This window comes from Pteropus vampyrus, unplaced genomic scaffold (assembly GCF_000151845.1).
Source record: "Pteropus vampyrus isolate Shadow unplaced genomic scaffold, Pvam_2.0 Scaffold18, whole genome shotgun sequence".
NCBI lineage: Eukaryota > Metazoa > Chordata > Mammalia > Chiroptera > Pteropodidae > Pteropus > Pteropus vampyrus.
Window position 1 is genome coordinate 3389720 of NW_011888799.1, and position 22757 is coordinate 3412476.

The following is a 22757-nucleotide window of genomic DNA, read 5'->3' on the forward strand; positions in this document are numbered from 1 at the left end:
ATGTCATGTCATGTCATGTCATGTCATGGGGGTAAAGCCCACAAACACACCTTCTACTTTCGTACCTCAGAGCCTTTGCAGGTGACCAACATTTCCTCTCAGAGTATGCTCTCTGGATCTGAATCCTCGCCAAGGCCCAATGTATATGCCTTCTTACTGAAGCTCTCCTGGTCTTTCCCTGCTAGGAGTTCTCACTCCCTCTCTGTAGTGCTTTAATCGATATTACGAGACAAGCAAAGGTGGTCCAGTAGCATCACACCTTTTGGCAAATTTCCTGTGTGTCAGTCCCCTCCCACAGCTTGTGGAGCAGCTCTTTACAGAGGACAAAGACTCCATGAGCACTTCCTCAGTTCCCAGAGGGGTGTAAACAGCCACTCACATGTGAGGCAAGAATCTCTGCCACAGAATGAGGCTCATGACCCAAGAGACATCAGGGCGCAGTGGCCTGATGAGATCTGGGGCTTGGGTGCTCTACCTCTCCAGACCCACCCTCCCTGATGAAGCCCAGTGGGAGGAAGCTGTGGGTATGCTCGCTGCAGAGGAAGAGAGGAGAGACTGATATCCAGGACAGACACGGGAAGCACCAGTGAGGTTGCTGAGGGATCCCCACCTGGCAGTGCTGGTCCTGACCTTGACACCTCAGGGCAGCTGATTCTACCCTGGGCAGCCCCACATTACTTCAGGGCTCGTTATATGCTAACTAACTCAACCCAATTTGTGAGAGATTATCTTGGTTTTAAAACAGAAAGTCCTGTATTCTGGAAACCCTCTTAGTCCTGGAAAAACTGGGGACAGGGTAGGGAGAGGTTGGTTACCATAGCTCTTAGAATCTGATCCTAAAAAGTCCCCAGTAGTGTGGCTATAAAGACAAGTGACATTTGGTGCAGGTGAGGAGTGAAGAATAAATGTCTAGGCTTATGTATGGTCCAGACACTGAGAGAAAGAGAAGCCAGGCTTTTTGCCCTAGTGCCAGCCACAGCTCCCAGCTACAGGGCCTAAGAGGAACAGCCCCATTGTGAGCCACATCTGATCACCTTTCCTGCGGACGATGAACTCAAACTTGGCTGGTATCAGTGTGTCGAGGCTGATGTTGATGGCACCGAGACCAGCTTTCTGAAGCTGAGGTAGTAGCCGGGCTAAGTTGATGCCGTTGGTGGTGACGCCAATGGTCCTCAGCCCCTGCAGTTGGTGGAGCTGGGCTGTAGAAAGAACAGGACGGGGCATCAGCCTACTTATTCTTGGTAAGGCCAGGAGAAGGGCTGGAAGGAGAAACTCTGAGTCCATCTAAGATGAATAGAAAAAGTGCTCTCTGCAGACCTCTATTAGCTAGGTTTAGTTTAATAAGAAACATAAGAATAAAAACAATGATAAAAATAACAAAAAGATTAAACACTGAGTGTTCAGTCTGCTAAAGCCTCTACTGAGGGCTTCACTCACTGAAGCCTCACAATAATGATGATCTCCATTTAATAGATAGGAAAGAATGGCTCAGAGAGATTAAGGAAATTGCTTAAAATCACACAGCTAGTATGAAGAACAATTGAGAATCAAAGCAATGTGTACTTGACTCCAGGACTATGCTCTTAATAACCAACTCACACATCCTGATACTGTAAATAATAGTAACAAAAAAGTATTTGGATTCTGCACTAAACTGACTCCTCCATTCCACCCAAAATCCCTAGAAACAACAGAAGGATCAAAATATAACCCATAATAGCCTGAGAAGGCAAGAAAGAATGTCTTCGATGGCCCAGAAAGGTGGAGAAATACTGAAGGATAGAAAGCACTGGGGATCAGATGGATTGAGGAGACCACAGTCCAAAGAACACACAAGAAAAGGTTCGCAGTCACACAGACAGGGAGCAGAAGGGTCCTTGGTTATGGCAAGGAGGTTGCCACTCTGCGGAATTACATTTGGACAAGTTGGATTAGTTGGCCTTCCTCCTGTCCCTGGGAGCATGGAGGAGGCAGCAGCTTTTACCCAAAGGCTAGAGCACTTATGCTAGCCAAAGGGGGTGGGGGAAGCCCTGAGTAGCTGCTGATATTTAGGAGACATGGGAGCCCTGAAGCCCAGAAGTCCAGAAGGCCCTCATACCCCTACTTCACAAGCTCAGGGGCAACCAGCATAATCAGAAACAGCACTGACAGCCAGGCCAACAGAGGCCTTGGACACTGAGATGAGTACAGAGCCAACATTTAAGGATAATGTTGAGAAAAAAAAAGAGAAAGGAGAGTGAAAGAGATAAAAAATGAGCCTTTTAAAATCCAGAATTAGATGAACATAGATGCAAAAATCCTCAACAAATATTAGCAGACCAAATTCAACAATACATTAAAAGGATCATATACCATGCTCAAGTGGGATTTATTCCAGGGATGCAAGGATGGTTTGACATACACAAATCAATCAATGTGATAAACCAACCTTAACAAAATGAAGGATAAAAAACACGGTCATCTCAGATGCAGAAAAAGCATTTGACAAAATTCAATATCCATTCATGATAAAAACTCTCAACAAAGAGGTATAAAAGCAACATTGCTCAACATAAAAGGCCATATGTGACAAACCCAGTGCTAACATCATACTCAATGGTGAAAAGCACAAAGCTTTTCCTCTGAGCCTGGGAACAAGACAAGGATGCCCAATCTCACCAATTTTATTCAACACAGTATTAGAAGTTTGAGCCAGAGCAATTAGGCAAGAAAAAGGAATATAAATCAGAAAGGAAAAAGTAAAATTGTCACTATTTGCAGATGACATAAGACAGAGAAAGCCCTAAAGACTCTACCTAAAAACTGTTAGAACTAATAAACAAATTCAGTGAAATTGCAGGATACAAACTCAATATACGAAAATCTGTTGCATATACACTAATAATGAACTACAGAAAAAGAAAGCAAGAAAACAATTCCATTTAAAATTGCATCGAAAAGAATAAAATACCTAGGAACCAATTAAACCAAGCAGGCGAAAGACTTGTACACTGAAAACTATGAGATGTTGAAGAAAGAAACTCACAAATAAGTGGAAAGATATTCTGTGTTCATGGATTAGAAAGATTAATATTTTTAAAATGTCCATACTATTTAAGCAATCTACAGATTCAATGCAATCCCTATAAAAATTCCAATGGTATTTTTCATAAAAATAGAACAAACAATACTTAAAATGCTCCCTAATTTCAAACTATCTTACAAAGCTACAGTGATCAAAACAGTACAGTATTGACATAAAAACAGACATGCAGATCAATGGAACAGAATCAAGAGCCACACATTTATGTTCAATTAATTTAAGATAAAGGAGCCAAGAATATACAATGGGGAAAAGAAAGTCTCTTCAATAAACGGTGTTAGAAAAACTGCACAGTCACATGCTAAAGAAAAAAGGTGGATCACTATGTTACATCCCACAAAAAATTAACTCAAAATGGACTAAAGAGTTGATATGAAATGATAAGAAGAAAAACAGCAGTAAACTCTTTGACACAGATCTTGGCAATGATTTTTTTGGATTTGACACCAAGCAAATGCAACAAAAGCAAAAATAAACAAATGGGGCTACATCGAATGCTATTCATTGTATCGTTATTTAAAATAAGCCAAAACATGGAAGCCACCTAATTGTTCATCAATGGATGAATGGATAAATAAAATGTATGTGTGCGTGCATATACATACATATATATATATATATAGAGAGAGAGAGAGAGAGAGAGAGAAAGATGTTAATAAACATTTTTATTATACTTGTAAAAATGTTTATATTTAAAATGTTTATGCTTATAAACAAAGAAATATAAACATTTTCTTTATGTACACAGACACACACATACACACTATGGAATATCATTTAACCATAAAAAGAAGAAAATCTTGCCAACATTTATGACAACAGGGATGGGCCCTGAAGGCATTATGCTAAGTGAAATAAATCAGACAGAGAAAAACGAATATGGTATCATTTCACTTATATGAGGAATCTTAAAAAAAAAAAAAAAAACGAGTAAAACAAAACTAAACTCACAGATACAGAAAACAGATTGGTGGTCTCAAGAGGTGGCTGGTGGGAGGAGGCAGTGAGAAAAATGGGTAAAAGATGTCAAAGGTATAAATGTCCAGTTTTAAAATAAGTCCTGGGGATATAATGTACAGCACATGATTATAGTTAATAATACTGTATTTTATATTTGAAAGTTGCTAAAAGAATAGATCTTAAAAGTTCTCATCACAAAAAAAATTATAACTGTGTGGTGACATATGTTAACTAGATTTATTGTAGTGACCATTTTGTAATATAATCAAACATTAAATCATTATATTGCACACCTGCAACTAATGTTATGTCAATTATATCTTGATAAAAAATATCAGAGTTAATATCCCGAGGTTAAATATTATACCCTGAAACAAGAAAAAGAACTAATTAGAACTCTCAAAAATAAAATATATATAGTTAGATATATACTTGATGGAAAATTATAAAATATATATAATTATGAAAATATATATAGAAAGTTAGAAAAAATATAGTTATATGAAGAAAAAAACTTGATAGAAAAGCAGCATGGACACATACCAAAAGCAAATGAGCAAGCTGGAATATTGAGCAAAGGAATTCTCCTAAAACTGTACACGAAGGAACAAGACTAAAAAAAAAAAAAAAAAAAAAAAAAACACCACCACCACCACCACAAAAACCCAAAACACCTACTCATATTTAAATCCAATAAAGTCTAGAGTAAAGATACTGTGTCAATGTGACCAAGGGATAGTTATCTTTGATCAGCAGTATTTTTACATGTACTTATTTACAGATAAAATTTATTTCAAACCACTTGAATGCATGAATCTTGATGGAAAATAAGCTTAGCTCTGCAGAAAAGAAGAAACCAGGAGTGAAGTGCCCAAGTGAAGCTGGACTGAGAAAAAGGCAGATCACAAATTCAGCCCGCAGTTTAGATAGGGGTGTGCAGAAGTACTTATAAGACTGAAATTATATAATCTTTCTGGAGAGAAGTATTTATCCGAAATTTAACCTAAGGAAATAATCATGCATGTAAACAACATTTACCACAAAGATGTATATTAGGGAGCAATACTTAATAAAGGGAAATCATTCTGATAACCAAAAATACAAAACTGGCTAAATTATGCTTTGCCTAAATGATGGAATATAATGCAATTAAAAATATCTCTGTAAAGTAATATGTTAGGATGTTGGGACATACACATACTATATTAATTGAAAGAGGTTAAAAACAGTAGTTAAAAAACTAGATGCAAAGAAAAAAGACTGCAAGTCACCAAACCAAAATGTTGATGTTGGTTACATTTGGGCAGTAGTGATATGCTTTTTGCTTATCTGAAATAAACATGTATTAATAAGAAAATAAAAGTTTAAAAATAAAAGTTGCTTTAAAAAAGTTTTACTCTGGGGCTCTGCCAACGTGGAAAGTGAACAGTAGTTGCTGGTTCCCTCCAACAAATCAACCCTGGAGAAACACAGAATCCAGAAACATTAATAAATAAAATCTTGAGAAACTCAGGAAGATGTATAAATCTTTTGAACTGGTATGGGGGAGGGGTTTTGTAACCTGGGGTTGAAGGCACCTGGCAGAAAACGTAAGCAGTTAAAGGAAAGCAAAGCAATTTAACTCTATTCTTGCCCTCACCCACTGATGGCTCAGAACAAGCAATGTCCCCTTCCTGAACAAATTGGTGGCGTTGGCCCCAGAGAACCAGCTCAGGTATCCACTGATGGTATACTCAGGTAAGCTGCCAAAGCCCTGCTGAAAGAGGTGCTGAAGACAACAGGTAGGGGCTGACAGCCTTATGCATTCCTTCCTCCACCATCCCAAAGTCCCAGGACTGCCGGCTTAAAATCAAGGGTGAATGTCTCTGTCCAAATCTGCTTCTCCCTAAAGGTTTAAAGGTGAAGACTTAAAGGACTGTCATATTATATAACTCCAGGAGGTGCCATTCTCATCATACTCAAAATGAATAGTAACTCCTGGAGTTGTGCAGTACACAACCTGTACAGCCTTACATGGCAAGGTTGGCCATTAGGTGGAAAGTCAAACATGAGTGATTAACTGTGATATTCTAGGACCTTGAGCTCTCTGGGCCTATCAAAAGCTAAAATCTGGCCTTAAACTCTTTTTCCATTAAGTAGTGCCAGGTGTGTTACATGCCACTGAGTCAACTCTGATGCCTGATGACCCTATGAATGAGGGCCCCACCATGTCCTGTACTCAACAGCCCTGCTCAGCTCCTGTAGACTCATACCTATGGCTTCTTTCACAGAGTCAATCCGCCTCATATTTGGTCTTTTCCTGTTGCCTTCTATTTTTCCCAGTATTACTGTCTTTTAAAAAGAACCCTGTCTTCTCATGATGTGCCCAAAGTAGAACAGCTTCAGTTTTATAATTTTTGCCTCTAGTAGTGATGTTTCAGGCTTAATTTGCTCTAGGATCCACTTGTTCATCTTTTTGGCAGTCCGGGGTATCCGTAGAGCTCTCCTCCAACACCATATTTCAGATAAATCATTTTTTTTTTTCCTATCAGCTTCTTTCACTTCCTTCACTATCCAACTTTCGCATCTGTACATAGTTTTTGAGAATACAAGGGTGTGAATTATCCTAGCTTTGATCTTTAATGACACATCTTTGCTCTCGGTAATCTTTCCTAATTCTTCCATTGTTGCCCTTCTGAGTCTCAGCCCTCCCTTGACTTCCTGGATGTGGTCTCCATTTGAACTGATGACTGAACCAAGGTAAGCAAAATCTGTAACAATGTCAATGTCTTCACTGCCTACGGTAAAGGTGTGTATTTCTTCTGTAGTCAAGGTTCTTGTCTTCTTGATGTTAAAATGAAGTCCTGCTTTGGCACTTTGGCACTTTCACTTTTATTGGAAGTCATTTCAAATCATTGTACTTGTTTCCTGTAAGATGGTGTCATCTGTGTATCTTAAGTTATAAATATCTCTTCTACTAATTTTCACTCCTCCTTCTTCTGAGTCTTTTCATATGATATGTTATGTGCACAGATTAAACAGGTAGGGAGATTAAATGCACCTTTGTTTGGCGCTTTTGCCTAGAGGAAACTATTCTGTCCCTCCGTATTCTGTCCTGACAGTGGCTTCCTGTCCACAATGCTGGTTACACATCAGGACAATCGAGTGCGAAGGCCTCTGCCCATTTCTTTCAGAGCGACCCATAGCTTTTCATGATGTGGGCAGTCAAAGGCTTTCCTGAAGCCTGTAAGACACAGACTAACCTTCTTCTGAAATTCTTTGGAGCACTCCATCATCCAATGATCTCAAGTGCCTCCTCCTTTTCTGAATCCAGCTTGAACATCAGGCATTTCTTGTTCCATATAAGGTAGAAGCCTCTGTCTCTTCACCTTGAGTGTCACTGTACTTGCACAGGAAATTAGAGCAATGGTCCTATAGTTGTTGCAACACTTCCTGGCATCTCCTTTCTTGAAAATTGGGATGCATACTGACCGTTTCTAGTGCCATACAGCCTAACTAACATTCTAGGGAAACAAACTTACCAGCTAAACTAAGGAAACCTTTGAGAAATACAACTAGCACTCCCACCCCACCCTCTAAAAAGCCCTGTAAAATATATGTCAATAGAACAAAAATGATTAAAAGATAGATCAAGTATGTAAGCTAAACATGATAAATACAGTAAAAGAAATAAGAAAGGATATTAACAATATAAAACAAGTTTTCATTGTAAAAAAGAACAAGGAGAAATACTAAAAACTATTGTAAAATAATGAATATAAGAAATAAGATGAACAGTAATATGAATACAGAAGGAGAAATTGTTAAGATTAAGGGCCTTCCCAGGAAAAAGAGAAAGAAAATAAGAAATCAAAATATAAGAGGTATAAGTACAAGGGGCAACATCCAGATAATAGAGGTCCAAGGGAAAAAATTAAACTGGAGAGAAGAAAATACCTGAAGAAATAATGGAGATAATTTTCCTTATATTTAAAATAAATGCTTAGTATTGAAAGAACAATTTCATGAAATGTCATCAGAACAGATGAGGAAAAGCCTATCCTAGACATATTATAGTAAAATTTAAGAAAATCAGATACAAAGAAAACACTCTAATAACTTCCAGAGAAAGAGAGCATGTCACCTGCCAAGAGCAAGAAGCAGACCGAATCCAGACTTTTCCTAACAGCAATAATGGCTATAAGAAGACAATGCAATGACATTCTTAACATAATGAAGGAATGAACCTTGAACCTAAAATTTTATAGGCATTCAAATAACATTATAATGCTACTACTCTACTACTTTAAAACATTATAAAAACTACCTGGCATGCCAGATTTAATTAGATTGACCATCAAAATTAGATTCAACATTAGACCTACACTGAGAAACTGTTAGAGGAAATAAGATGAGACAAATTCAGAAGATGCTATAAGATTTATGGGAATTATGGGTGATTAAATACCTTGATAAAGTTTGTTTTTATTTTAAAAGACGGAGAGCATACTGACAAGAGACACAGAGGGGCACACTTCATAATAACTCAGAAAAAAATTCTGGAAAATAGCAACGATGGGGAGGGGCTGCAAAATTAAGGGCCTAAGAGTGTGATCAAGTTCTTGTCTTATTAGAGAGGAGGAATCATTTATTTAAAAACCAAAAAGGAGAAAAAGGAAACATAGAAAAAGGTAGATAAGATTGTAGAAATAAGTCCAAATATTTCAATAGTTACGATAAAGATAACTAGAATAAACTCTCCAGTTAAAAGTCTGAGATTATATAATTTCATAAAAGAAACAGAAGTAACAGTTATGTGCTGTTATAGGAGACATATCTAAAGTATAAAAACACAGAGTAAGTAAATATACTTTTTACTTTAAACATAAAGTAAAAAGATGAAAACAGATTCGACAGTCTTACTAAAGCTAAATACAAGTGGATACAGCTTTAGTAAAATAAAATATAAAGACCTTAAGACCCAAAGTGTCTCGCTATGGAGAGAAACTCACTACTATAGTGATAAAAGATCCAATTTATGAAGAAGACATAACAATTCTAATCATATATAAACCTAATAAAATCTCAACTATATATAAAATAAAAAGTAATAGGACCTCTGAGAGAAATGAACAAACCCACTCACTTGTTTATTATTGGCAGGCCAAGCAGATAAAAAGCCAGCAAAGACAGAGAAAATCAGCGGTTTGAACAATAAAATTAACCAGCTGGTCTCAATGAACAAACATAGATGTCTCCATCTGTATTAAAAAATAATCATTCTTCTCAAGTACACATAGAACATTTACAAGAACTGCCAATATACTAGGTCATAATGCAAGCCTTAATAAATTTTAAATAATTATCATATAGACATATTCTCTTACCACCATATACTTATAATAAAAATATGGATGAAAACTCTTTATATATTTGAAAATTAAAAACATTACTTCTAAATATCTCATGGACCAAATAAAAAATCAGGATAAAGATTAACAAATACTTAGAACTAAATGTTATGAAAGCAATAGGCTACGTCAAGATAGAAACAGAAATAATAAAATAGAATACAAATATACAATAAGAGGTTCAAATCCAAAAGTTGGTTTATTGACACTAGCACAATAGACAAACCTCTGGCAAGACCTACTAAGAAAAAAAAAAAAGAGAGAGAGAAAAGGCACAAATAAACCACTTTAATAAAAAAAGACAAAATTACAAAATTGAGATTAAAAAGATAAGAAAATACTACCAATGATTTCACACCAATAACTCTGAAATCAGAAATAACAAATGTCTAAAAATAAAATCTACCAAAACGAGCTCCAAAAGAAGTAGAAAACTTGAATAATGCTAAAAACATTAAAGAGATTGAAGCAGCAGTTAAAAATCTCCCTGCAAAGAACATATCGGGCAGAGACAATTTTACAGGTGAGTTAAAACTTTCAAAAAGTGATCACCACAGATTAATACAAATTCTTGAAGATAAAAGAATAAGAGAATATAGACCTGCTATGGTCTGAATGTTTGTGTTTCTGCTTCCCCCAAATTCACTTGCTGAATCCTAATACCCAATGTGATGGTATTTGAAGATGGGGCCTAAGGTGATAGATCGAGGGTAGAGGAATTAGTACTCTTCTAAAGAAATGTCACAGATCTCCCTAGCTCCTTCTCCCCTATGTGGATACAGCGAGATGTCTGTGACTCATAGGGAGGCCTCACCAGACCATGCTGGCTGGCACCTTGATATTGAACTTCCAGGCTCCAGAACTGTGAAAAATAAATGTTTGTTGTTTATAAGCTACCCAATATGTGGTATTTTGTTACAATAGCCTAAATGGATTAACATACTAGCTAACTCATTCTTCGAAACTTAATACCAAAATCAGATAAGGCAGGCATGAGAAAGGAAACTTAGATGCTCATTTCACTCACAGATATAATTTTTTTTTTTTTTTTTAGGCGAGGCAACCCTTGATTGACCTCACAGATTGCAAGGACCTTGGCAGCTTACAATCCCTTATTTTTTTATTTTTTACACGTACAGCACCTGGTCTTCCTAGGTGGTCTCCCATCCAAGTACTAACCAGGCCCGGCCCAGCTTAGCTTCCAAGATCAGATGAGATCGGGCTTGTTCTGGGTAGCATGGCCATAGACCTCACTCATGGATAGAAATGCAAAAACTCAACCAAAATTTTAACACATTGAACTTAACATTAGATAAAACATAGTAAACCAGGACTAGGTTGGATGTTGTATTACAAGTTAAATATCAGAAAAGCTATAAATGTCATTCAGAATAGTAAAGAAAAAAATCATAGATTATCCTGACATACGTAAAAAAGTATATATTAAAAAAAAAAAAAACTTAGTAAACTAGGAAGGGAACTTCATCATCTGATAAAAGTTATTTTTGAAAAAAATCTTCTAAGAATCATCATTCTAAATGGCGAAACATTAGAAGCATTCTCCTAGTACCACTACTATTCAGCACTGTACTTAAGATTCTAGATATTACAATAAGACAAGGAAAGGGAATTAAAGGCATACAGATAGGAAATAAAAAATAAGTTGTCTTTAGTTGCAGATGATATGATTGCTAGAATAGAAAAGTCCAAAGAACCTAAATAGACAGATTATAGCATTGATAGCAGAGTTAGAAGAATACACGAACAACAACAAAATAAGGAAATGTAATTTAAAACAATGACACTGTATCTGTCAGGATTCTAGCATAAAGTAGAATTCATCCAGATGGTTAAAAAAAAAAAAAAAGACTTTATTGAAAAGACTGCTTACAAAGGTATAGGCAGAATTAAGAACCCCAATAATGAATAGTAAAGCACTCAGGCTAGCAACATTGGGAATCCATTACTATGCCTAGGGCCAAAGGAAAATGGGGAGGAAATTAAGTTAAGAGTCCAATCAAGTCACCATGGAGGAGAGGCTGACCTGTGAGAGTTTTAGTCCCGGATGGAATCCTGTTACTGTCAAAACCCCAGTGTAGAAATAGAACAGGGAGCAGTAAAAAATTACCTGATCTCACTGGCCCAATCCATCAGGAACTCAACAGGCAAAAGATTCTGTAGTCCCTTGGGGTGATGTAGTCCCTTGGGGTGAGCCACTTTGAGAAAAAGGTAAAGGAGAGGGGTGGCTGTGGGATGTATGTAAATAAAAATGGTGTTAATTCTCCCCAATTTGATTACAGATTTAATGCAATTAAAATCTCAACAGAGACAAACAATGAACAATTCGAAAAGGGAATTACAAAAACAATTCCATTTATAATAGCATCATAAAGAATAAAATGCTTAGGAATTAACCAAAGTGAAAGAACTTAACACTGAAAACTAGGAAACATTGCTGAAAGAAATTAAAGAGGACATAAATAAATAGAAACACATTTCTTGTTCATGGGTTGGAAGACACTGTTAAATGTCAGTATCACCCAAAGGAATCTACAGAATCAATGTAGTTTCTTTCAAAATCTCAATGATCTTTCTTACAGAAATATAAAAGCCCATTCTAAAATTCACATGGAATCTCATGATGCCCCGAATAGCCAAAACAGTCTTGAAAAAAAAGAACAAAACTGGAAGACTCACACCTCCTGATTATAAAACCTATTATAAATCTACAATAATCAAAACGGTGTGGTATTGGCATAAAGACATATAGACCAATGGAAGAGAATAGAGAGCCCAGAAATAAACCCTCGCATGTACAGTCAAATGATATTTAAGGAGGCTGCTAAGACCATTCAATGGGGAAAGGACAGTCTTTTCAACAAATGGTGCTGGGAAACTGGATATCCACATGCAAAAGAATGAAGTTGAATGCTTACCTAACACTATATACAAAAATTAACTCAAAATGGATCAAGGAACTAAATGTAAGTTCTAGCACAATAAAACTCCTGGAAGAAATTATGGGACAAAAGCTTCACGACACTGGGTTTGGCATCGATTTCTTGGATATGACAGCAAAACACAGGCAACCAATGAAAAAAATAGACAAACTGGACTTCATGAAAATTAAAAACTTTTGTGCATCAAAAGACACTATCCACAGAGTAAGGAGCAGCCCACAGAATGGGAGAAGTTACTTGCAAATCATATGTCTGATAAAAGGTTACTATCCAGAATAATAGAGAACTCCTAAAATTTAATAACAATAAAAAAGACCCAACTCAAAAATGGGCAGAAGACTTGAAAAGATATTTTTCCAAAGAAGATATACGAATGGTCAATAATCACACGAAAAGATGCTCAACATCACTAATAACTAGGGAAATGCAAATGAAAACTAAAATGAGATATTGCCTCATACCTATTAGGATGGCTACTATAAAAAAAAAAGAAAAGAAAAATGTTGGCAAGAACGTAGAGAAATTGGAATCCCTGTCACTATAGGTAGGAATGTAAAATGATACAGCTGCTGTGGAAAACAGTATAGTGATTCCTCAAAAAATTAAAAATAGAACTACCATGTGACCCAGCCATTCCATCTCCACTGTCTCTTTGATCTCAGAGACATATCTACAGTATGTCTGTTCATAGTAGCACTATTCACAACAGCTAAAGATGGAAGTAAGCCAAGCTGATCGATGACTGGATCGTCAAAATGCGACATAGTCATAAAATGGAATATTATTTAGACTTAAAATGAAAGAAAATTCTGCAATAGGCTATAACATGGATAAACTTTGAAGACAACATGCTAAGTCACAAAAGACAAACACTGGATGATTTCCCTTATGATTTCACTATATGAGGTTATTAGTGTAGCCCAAAATCATAAAGACAGAAAGTAAAATGGTGTTTCCAGGGCCTGGGGGTCAGGGGACACGTGAATAGGGAGTTATGGTTTAACAGGTATAGTTCAGACTTATAAGATGAAAAGAGTTATGAATATGGATGGTGGTTATGGCTGTACAATAATATGAACATATTTAATACTACTGAACTGTACATTTAAAATGGTTAAGATGGTAAATTTTACGTAATGCATATTTTAAAAAAGAAAAAAAAGAAAAAGAATCCCAATAGAATTTTCCATGGAACTTAGTAAGTTGATTCTAAAATTCACATAGACAAAACTTAGTATAGTTAAAGTACTGCTGAAAAATAAAAAGGACTTGCCCTACCAGATAATGGACATATGAAGTACAGTGATTAAGACTAGAAAATTGGCATAGAGATTTATCGACAAACTAGCTGACAGAATGGAATGGAACCTAAAACAGAGCAATGCCAACGTGGCAGATTTATAGAGACTGTGGAGACTACTCAATAAAAAGGAAGTAGAGAAAATAACTATCATATGGAAAAATATGAAATTGGATTCCCCTAAATCATCCACAGATGAACTAAGGACTTAAATGCCAAAAACAAAATGTTAAATATTTTAGTGGAAACATAGGTAGTTGTTCTGACCTGGGTGAGGTGTTTCATTAATAAAGATAGGAAAAGCACTAACCATAAAAGACAAAACTGATAAATTTAAGAACTGTTATTGCCTAAAAGAATTCTTACACAAAATGTGGCATGTTTATTCAAACTGGGAGACTATGTTTGCAACATACATAAAGAACTTTTACCAAACCAATATAAAAGCACAAATAACCAAATAAGACAATAAACAAAAGATATGATCCGGTATTTCACAGAAAAAGAAATATATATGGCTAATAAACATGTGAAGAGATGCTTGGCCTCATTCTTAAACAGGAAAATACAAATTAAGACCACATAAACTAACATTTTATATCTGTTCAACTGGCAAAAATCTAGAATGATAATATTGAGTTCATGGGAAAATGTCGTTTGAAAGGATCTCTTATGTAACAGTGGTAACAGTATAAGTTAGCATAACAACTTTACGAGATAATGCCAAATTGTTTACTGAAGCTAAACATTCACATGTTCTATAACTCAACTATTTCACTGCTGGGGAAACCATACACCAGATACATGAATGAGAATAAAAATGTTTAAAGCAGCAATGTTTATAACACCAAAAAACTAGAAGTGACCCAAACACTCACTAACAGGAGAAAGTGTGGTATATTCACATAATGAAACAGTAGATCACGGAGAAAAAGAATGGACTTTGACTTAGGTTGATGTGTGTGGATTTCAGTTGCGTCAAAAGAGTAAGGTCCAAATGACGGCAAATTGCATGATACTTAGAAAGTTCAAAACGCTGTATCTCATTTCTAAAAAGCAATGATAAACACAAAATTTAGGCATGTTTCCTTCAGAGTGGAGAGGTTCAGGATAGAGAAGTTCACCCAGGTATTAAAAGTTATTTCGTGTTCTTATTTTTCAAAAAAAAAAAAAAAAAAAAAAAAAAATGGCGGTTTCCTTAGGAATTATAACATTATTAAAACATATAAATAAATTAGTGTAAATAAAATAAAACAAGCATGCATGGACCAATGATGACTATGTCATGAACTAAAGATTATGATTTAATCTAATTCTATGCAACTAGAGTCCCTCAAAAATTAAACGAAACAAACAATCCATCCCTTTTAAAAAATCCTCAATGTTTCTGCATTGCATTGGGCCTCTCATGGGCTTTAAACTGTAAGGTCTAGATGCTCCCTGTATCTTCATTTCTTCAACATAATGGAAGGAAAGAAGAGAGAAAGGGAGGAGGGAAAGAGGAAGGAAAGTGAAATAAAAAAGGAAAAGGCTGCCGGACCAAGTGTTCTTAAGCTAAGCAAAGCTCCTCTGACAATGACAAGTCATTCTTGAAGTTAGGATCCAAAACAAGTGCTCTGCAAACTCCTCTAACACTGGCATAGTTCTTGTGTATATACTTCCCTTTTTTATTTCTTCTGGAAAATCCCAGACCTTCACTATCCAACAAAGCAACCCTTAGCCACATGTAGCTATTAATTAAAAGGTAATAAAGTTACAAATTCAGTTCTTCAGTCGCCCAGTCTCATGCCAAGAGCTCAAGACTATGTGTGGCTACTGGCGACCGTATCAGACATCACAGAGAGAGAACATTTCCACCATCTCGGAAAGTTCTATTGGACAGCGCTGCTGTAAACCCATCTCAGTTGAAAAGAAGAGGCAGAGGAACTTGTTCACACTCAAGCCAGATGGAAGAGTGCTGGAAAGTCTAGGGGTTCCTAGAGCAGATCACAGATGACAGCAGACAGAGAGCTAAGCCTCTTCCGTTGCCACACCAGGCCCAAAGCAGACAGCACTTCAGGCAGGGACAGGAAGTGATCAATAAGGACAACAGGCTCAGAGAAACCTGAAACCCTTTCACTCTGGCTGGGGTTTCTGGAAACTCTCGCAGGGAGGGTGGGGACAAGTGTTTGTCAACATCTCAGCTGACTGCTGTTCCCTTCCCTCACCCTAGTCCTTCTTCCCTGCTAGTACCCACCTGTCCTGCTCTTTAGGGAGATTTTGCTTTTAAGATGTACCTCTGGGGAAGATCAAAAGAGCTAGGCTGAAATATGTCTGAGTGTTCGAGTGCTTCCAAGCACAGCAGCACCGCAGGAATTCAAGGCATTGCAGCTGCCATTCATTTTGGAGCACCGGGAGAGAAGAGGGGTGTAGTCTGCCCCCTATCAACCCACACCTTAAGAGGCAGCAGGTAATTCTCCCACTGCAGCCGAGACCTTGCCCTAACTAGGATCTACATGCTGATCAACCCTTGCTCCCCGTGCTAACGGCCAGGACCAACGACCATGGACCATCACAGGAGGAGAGCCCTTAAGGTGGAGGAAACCGAGACCCAGGGTGGGAAAGGAGCCAGAGCAAATGCACATAGCTAGGCTGCGGCAGGGCAAGAACAAGGCTGCCAAATTTCCTGATTCCCATTCTTCCCACTAGGCAAGTTGGCAGCTTCTGTGGAGAGCTCTGCCTCCTTAGGTCTGTGCCATCATCCCTTTCTGACCATCAGTGATCCTGATCCGCTCTTCTCCCACAAGCCCCGGCGCAGAACATAAAGATTTAAGGTGAAATTTGTGCCAGAGGGCAAAGTAGCCTGAACAGGGGTTGGGCTTGGCATACAGTCAGGTTCAGTAGGTTCAAGACCTTTCCTGGAACCCAGACTCCCTTTCTGCTCTGAGGAGATACCTGGAACAGGGGAGGGGAGTGGCCGCCCGGGACAGCTTGTCCAGCCCAGAAATAATGGTAGGACCACAGATCAAGTGATCAGTGGGGGCTGGAAGGATCTAGCCGCAGGGAAAGAGGAAGGAGAGGGCTGTCAGGGGTCCCTGGGCCTCTCCTCGGGGCTTTCCTTGCTCAGTCCTAATCAGATGGCTGGCTCCAGTCACTGCTTCTGCCAATGGGCTGTGGGTACTCGATGGCAGGGCCTGCAGCTCATTCACCTTGTGCACCAGCACAGTACCAGGCACATGAGAAGGCACTCCAGAGAATGTTTACTGAACCAGAAAATGAAGCAGAGCACTGAGCGTTGGGAGAGCCCATCAAGAACAGCTGGAGTTGGGGTGGGGATGGAGGTGGAGGGCTCAGCAATCAAAAACACGGAACTTTATTTTCCTGATTTCCTCATCTACAAATACATGAGCAAAGGTCTCCCTCTGGCTGAGCCTGGGGCTTAGAAGCAGTGCAGGGCCACCCCTCACAGAGGACTTGCCATGTGCCTGGCATCTTCACATTTCCTTCCCAGGTCAACCCTGTAAGGTAGGTACTATCTCTATCCTAAGGCTTAAAATGGATTTTAAAAGTTGCCCAAAGGTACGCTGCTAGTAAGCAGCACAACTTAGACTCACATACGGATATGTCATACTTCAGAGATTGTACTTTGAACCACTCTCCATTCATCCGTGAGTGCCATCTGTGTTTCAAGAATGTTCCTAGGTTCTGGGAACACAGCTGTGGGCAAACTCTGCCAGAGTTCCCTGAGAGTTCTCATGCCAGTTAATGAAGCAGACAGACGATACAAGAAATAAAAACATATGACCAAATAACATAACATCAAGATGAGACAAACACTATCAAGAAAAATAAGGCAGGATAATGGGATAGAGTAGGAGTTGTCATACTTTTTCTGTAAAAGCCAGAGAGTAAATATTTTTGGTTTTGCTGGCCACATGGTCTTTGTTGCAACTACTCAACTCTGCAACAGCAGTCTTGGGAAACATGTAAATGAGTGGTGTGGCTATGTGCCAATAAAACTTTAATAACGGACAGTGAATTCAGGATTTCATATAATTCTCATATGTCACACAATGTTATTCTTTTGACATCTTTTTTTTCAGTTTTCAGAAACATAAAAACCATTCTTCACTTGCGGGCCACACAAAAACAGGTGGTAGCCTAGATTAGGCCTATCGGCTATAGCTTGCCAATTCCTGGGACAGAGTGTTGCTGGGGTGTCTATGTGGAGATGTACTTTATTTTTTAAATTTTTTATTGTGTTTCAGGTTATAATTCAACATCTGTATATGGGGATGCCCTTTAGATAGAATGGTCAAAGGGGCCTCCCCAAGGTGATGACATTTGAGCAGAGACCTAAATGAGGCAAGCAGTGAGCCCTATGCTCCTAGAAAGTGAAAAGCAAGTGCAAAGGCCTGGCACTATGACTGGAGGGGATGGAGCGGGGCAAAGGGGCAGGCAAGGGGTCTCAGAGGTCAGCAGGAGCCAGATCACATGGGCCCCCAGGCCCTTGTACAGTCTAAATGTGATTGCAAGACTCTGGGCTCTGGCACTTACTAGCTTTGTGACCCTGGGCAAGTTATTGAACGTCTCTGTGCCTCATTTCTTAGCAAAATGGTAATAATAATGGTACCTGTCTTAGAGGGTTATAGGACTAAGTGAGCATAATGCTCTAAATGAATGTTAGCTGTTGATATTAATATCTGAATCCAATTGGGTGAGGGAGAAGCTGGGAGAAGTGGTGACAACTTCAAACTCACCCACGATATCCACCACATCCGGCCGGATGAGAGGCTCTCCACCTGTAAGCCGGATCTTATCTACGCCTTCTTTCACAAAGAGACGTGCCAGGGTCAGGATCTCTTTTGTGGTCAGCAGGTCAGCCTTGGGGGTCAGTGGGACACCCTCCTCGGGCATGCAGTACTGACCTAAAGTGGAAGAGATGGGACATGGAGGTAGGAAATAATGACAGAAGTCAGGCCCATGATGTCTCCGGTCCCCCATGTCCCCACCAGGCCAGAACTTTCTCCTGAACTCCACCTAGACAGTGATGAGAGACTTTGCTAAATCTGAGGTCCAGACCCTAGGCCAGATTCTCTCTGGGCCTCACCTTTCTCATTTATGAAATGCTAACATTCCTCTCCATGGCAACATCCCTCCATGGAGGGGTGGGGGGCGTGAGGGTAAGGGTTAAAGATGATAAACTAGGCTGAGAGCAGAGCCTGGCTTGGGGTAGGGAGATGCCAAGATGCTGATTCCCCCAGTTCTGGGCCCATTTCTGCTGGTATTGTTCACCCTCTTTCATTTCACCCGTTTTTTGCAAAGCGTTACCCATCTCTGTCTGTGTTGTGAGGTGCAGGAGGCTGGGAAGTACTCTCTGGCCTGGTAAAAGCAGCGGTAGCTTATTAACAGTCCCGTCTTATAGGGTGGAAAACTGAGGTACTACTTGTTCAGGGCGAGTTAGCAGAATGGGGTAAATGAAGTGAGCCCTGGCAGGTGAGGGGGGGCACTATCCCTACCATCAGTTCACTTGGTACAGTGTTATCAAGAGTTGGGTCGAAATGTGTTAGAGTGTCATTCGGCCAAATTAGTGAAGGGTCCAGATTGGTCTTTTAAGACAGAATAAAATAGATAAGAATATCAGAACATCAGTACCACATGCAGTAAGTATTGTTAGGTTAAACTACTACACACACACACACACCTTATTTAAACCGATAAGAACAAAAACTACATTTGATCTTAGCCAAAAGGCCGAGAAGCGATACACCCAGACACACACGCACACGTTATTTTTTAGGTCATAAAATAAATATATTTCTTATTGTGAATTACAGTGGAAGGAAGGGAGGGAGGGAGGGACAGAGAGGGGCACGCAAACTTTGGAAGTTTCTCCCCAGTGGATACATCCCCCGAGCACTGTGTGTGGGATTATGAAATGAGGAATCTGTGTATCTGCTTGGCCGGACAACTTCCAACATGAGACTGGAGTGTCTCCATAGCTGGCAGTGTTGGCCATGGGCACCCCTGTGTATGTCACATGTTTATGGTGTCTAGCACGGCCACCCTGGGTGAGTACCATCTGCGTTTGTTCTGAACTTTGAGCCCTGCAAGGAAATGGGAGGAAAGAAAAAAATGACCCCTGAAGAGAGATCCAGATCCAGCCTAGATCCTAACCACAATAGCAAATTTGTTCTCAAACCTAATCCCAAGTAGAATCCAGCTTCGAGGATCATGAAACTCAATCTCGACCACTATCTTGCCCCTGAACTCCACATGGCAAGCAAGGAAAATGGATGGGTGGGCAAGTTAGAAAGAATTGGGAGGATTGAGAAGGATTCTTGGGCGTAAGGAGATTTCAGAAACTGCTTCAACAGAGACACAGAAGCCCAGAAAGGGCCCAGGGAGGAGACTCACATCTGAGGTTGCACTTCTCTGTGAGGGAGATCCGCAGGTAGCTGTGTTGCCTGCCGAAGCTGTCAGTGAGGAAGGCAGAGAAGGGGGCCGGGTGCTCCCTCAGGAACTGCCTCCGCCTGGACAGCTCCTGCAGTGACAAGGCAGGGAGGAAACATGAGTGGTTGCTCCCTGGCTGGAGAGGAGCAAGGAGAGCCCACCTGGGGAAAGCCCACCTTGGGGACATAACCTTGTCTCATCAACCACCCCCTCTCATCTCTGACATCTGTACAGCACTTCTAAACTTTCCATCCATGTGGGTTTCACAGTCCTGGGGGAGCTGGGATTGCCCATTCTTCACAGATCAGGAAACAAGCCTGAAGGGAAGGTCATGCCCCTAGTCCCCAACACTCAGCTCATGGGTGTGGGACCACTGAAGGGCATACCCATTCCCCCTCCCTCAAAAGAAACCCATCCAGGAACAAACGTCTCCAGTATCTCTTGGACAGGTCACTGAAAGAAAACGTGCCACTTGGAAACTGGCAACCATACCAACTGGCAAGCAGGTCCAGAAAGGAGGAGGGAAGGAGCAGGTAACTGAGGATGGTGGTACCACTGCTGCATGACCTGGGACTTCGTAAGCCACCTCTCCAACCCATGTTTCCCATTCTTTATCTTTACCACAGCAGACAGAAGCAGCTCAAAGCGAAAGCACTAACTCTGGGGACTGGGTGTCACACAAGTTGCTTTTCTCTTAACTAATTCCCTGTTGGCTGGGCTCCCTGGAACATCCCCATTGCCCGGGACGACCCAACAGGCCAAGCCATTGGGAACAGCCGGGGTGGGTATACCCACCGGAGGGCTTCCCTCAGGCAGAAGGCCTCTGGGGCAAGAACAGCACAACCAGGGAGACCTGCAAAAGTAATGAGGCCACCAGCCTCCAGGAAGGCAGAGTGGAAGGGCCAGAATGACCACCCCACTAACCCCATGCAAAGATTATGCCAATCTTTATCCTTCACTCTATCCATTGCCAGAAAGAAGGATTATGCATCTATTGTTTGGAGCCTAAGTGGGAGGAGATTGCTGGAGGCTCACTGCAAGGCCCCAACTCATCCTGGAGAGAGAAAGGAGGCAGCCAACCTTATCCTTTCCGAAGTCTGATGTAGTATGATTTCCTGCTTTGAAAGCAGAACCCTAGACCTTGACAGATGATAACGAGATAGCTCATTAGATTAGATTGCTCTAAGAAGATACATTTGAAAAACATCTTAAAGTTCCAGAGAACGTTCTCTGTTCAACCCCCACACCTACCCCAAGCCTTATTATAAATAAGGCTTGGATGCGGTCCATGAACACCTTTGGCAGAACAAGAATTCAAATCCAGGTCCTCTGATTTCAAGATCTAAACTCTTTCCTCTAATTGCATAGGGCAAGTCAGAGAAGGTACATGGGATGGTATACAGGGCAACGAGAAGTCACTTCTTTAGAATCTTTAGAACAAAGAAATTCTAACCTGGCAGTCATCCATGAGGCCTACGGGCAAGACTCTGGATTGGGGCAAGAACCCCTGGTTTCTGGGCCAGGTGTGACCCTATATACTCGAAAAGTTCCATAACTCCTGAAGACCTGTTTTTCCACTTGTAAAATAAGAACAGAGTAATGGGCTAAGGTAAGGAAAGTGGGGCAGGAAGCTGGTAGGTAAACAACTAGGATTATCATGATTTCGTAACCTAAGAGAGCAAAAGGCCTCAAGCCCTCTTGAGGTCCAGGGAAACTGCTGACTTGCACCCAGGAGAAAGAAACATTTACTTTAAAACCACCTGGGGAGCTTAAGCGAATAATTCCACTGGAAGCCAACTGTATTTGATCTCTGAGTGCTTGTGTTTTTAATCTCTCCAAGTGATTCTAATGTGCAGCCAGGGCCAAGGGCCACAGATTGAGGGAAAGAGAGCTTCTAGCAAACTGACCTCACTGCCCACCCTGAGACCAGCTTCCCACATCCTCCAAGAAACCCTGCTCCCAGTCCCATGACAAGTCATGACAAGTAAGCAGCAGTCACTTCTCCGAACTGCAGTTTACTATAATCATAATAGTACCTGTCCTCCTCCCTGCTCACCCCACTGCCTTTCCACTGGTTATCTTGGAGTGGGGCAGGGGATGCTCCAGAGTTAAGGGTCCAATTGGCCACCAGAGTCCAGGAGACAAGATGCCTGGGAATCTGGATTTACGGTAGCTGCACCCTCTTCTCCATCCATAGCTATTTGCAATTCATTAATTTGTTAATCACTCCAAACTCTACCTTCTTACTTGCCAAGATGCCCACTGCCTCACCCTCATCTTAACATATAGGGGAAGTGGCTGGGTGAGAGAGGAGACAAAATAAATCCAGGAATTGGAAGCAAGTGAGAGGACCAAGGAGTATGACTCAGCAGAAACCCAGGAGCAAGCAGTGCAATGGGGCAATCAAGAATGGAATTAGACACTCTGTTCTGACCAGGGGAGAGGTAAGCCGAATTTCATTTTTGAGACCTGGGGTGACCTTATGTAGATTCATTCAAACTCTGTACTGCCAGTACCTGACCCAGCTTAGCCTCCTACATATATACACACTCTTCCACTCCCTCCCCTCAAGACTTGCAAATTCATCATGTGGATATTAACAAGTTTCATCTCTGCCTCTTTTATCCCACACT

The 22757-nt window shown here is 40.1% G+C and overlaps 1 protein-coding gene and 2 pseudogenes across 4 annotated transcripts in view; all 3 read right to left on the reverse strand.

The window, feature by feature from the left end:
- MOCS1 (molybdenum cofactor synthesis 1) overlaps positions 1 to 22757 on the reverse strand; it is a 36367-nt gene that overhangs the window by 9099 nt on the left and 4511 nt on the right. For 3 of the 4 annotated variants that reach the window (XM_023527564.1, XM_011354567.2, XM_011354568.2), the window contains exons 2-4: positions 20089 to 20215; positions 18432 to 18599; positions 1035 to 1199 (exon numbers count right to left, since the gene is read on the reverse strand). In XM_023527564.1, the coding sequence (XP_023383332.1) occupies positions 1035 to 1199; positions 18432 to 18599; positions 20089 to 20215 (460 nt within the window). The remainder of the gene's footprint in view (positions 1 to 1034; positions 1200 to 18431; positions 18600 to 20088; positions 20216 to 22757) is intronic. The other variant, XM_023527565.1, reaches the window with a different exon arrangement.
- LOC111736213 lies at positions 10563 to 10681 on the reverse strand (annotated as a pseudogene).
- On the reverse strand, positions 19264 to 19437 carry LOC111736194 (annotated as a pseudogene).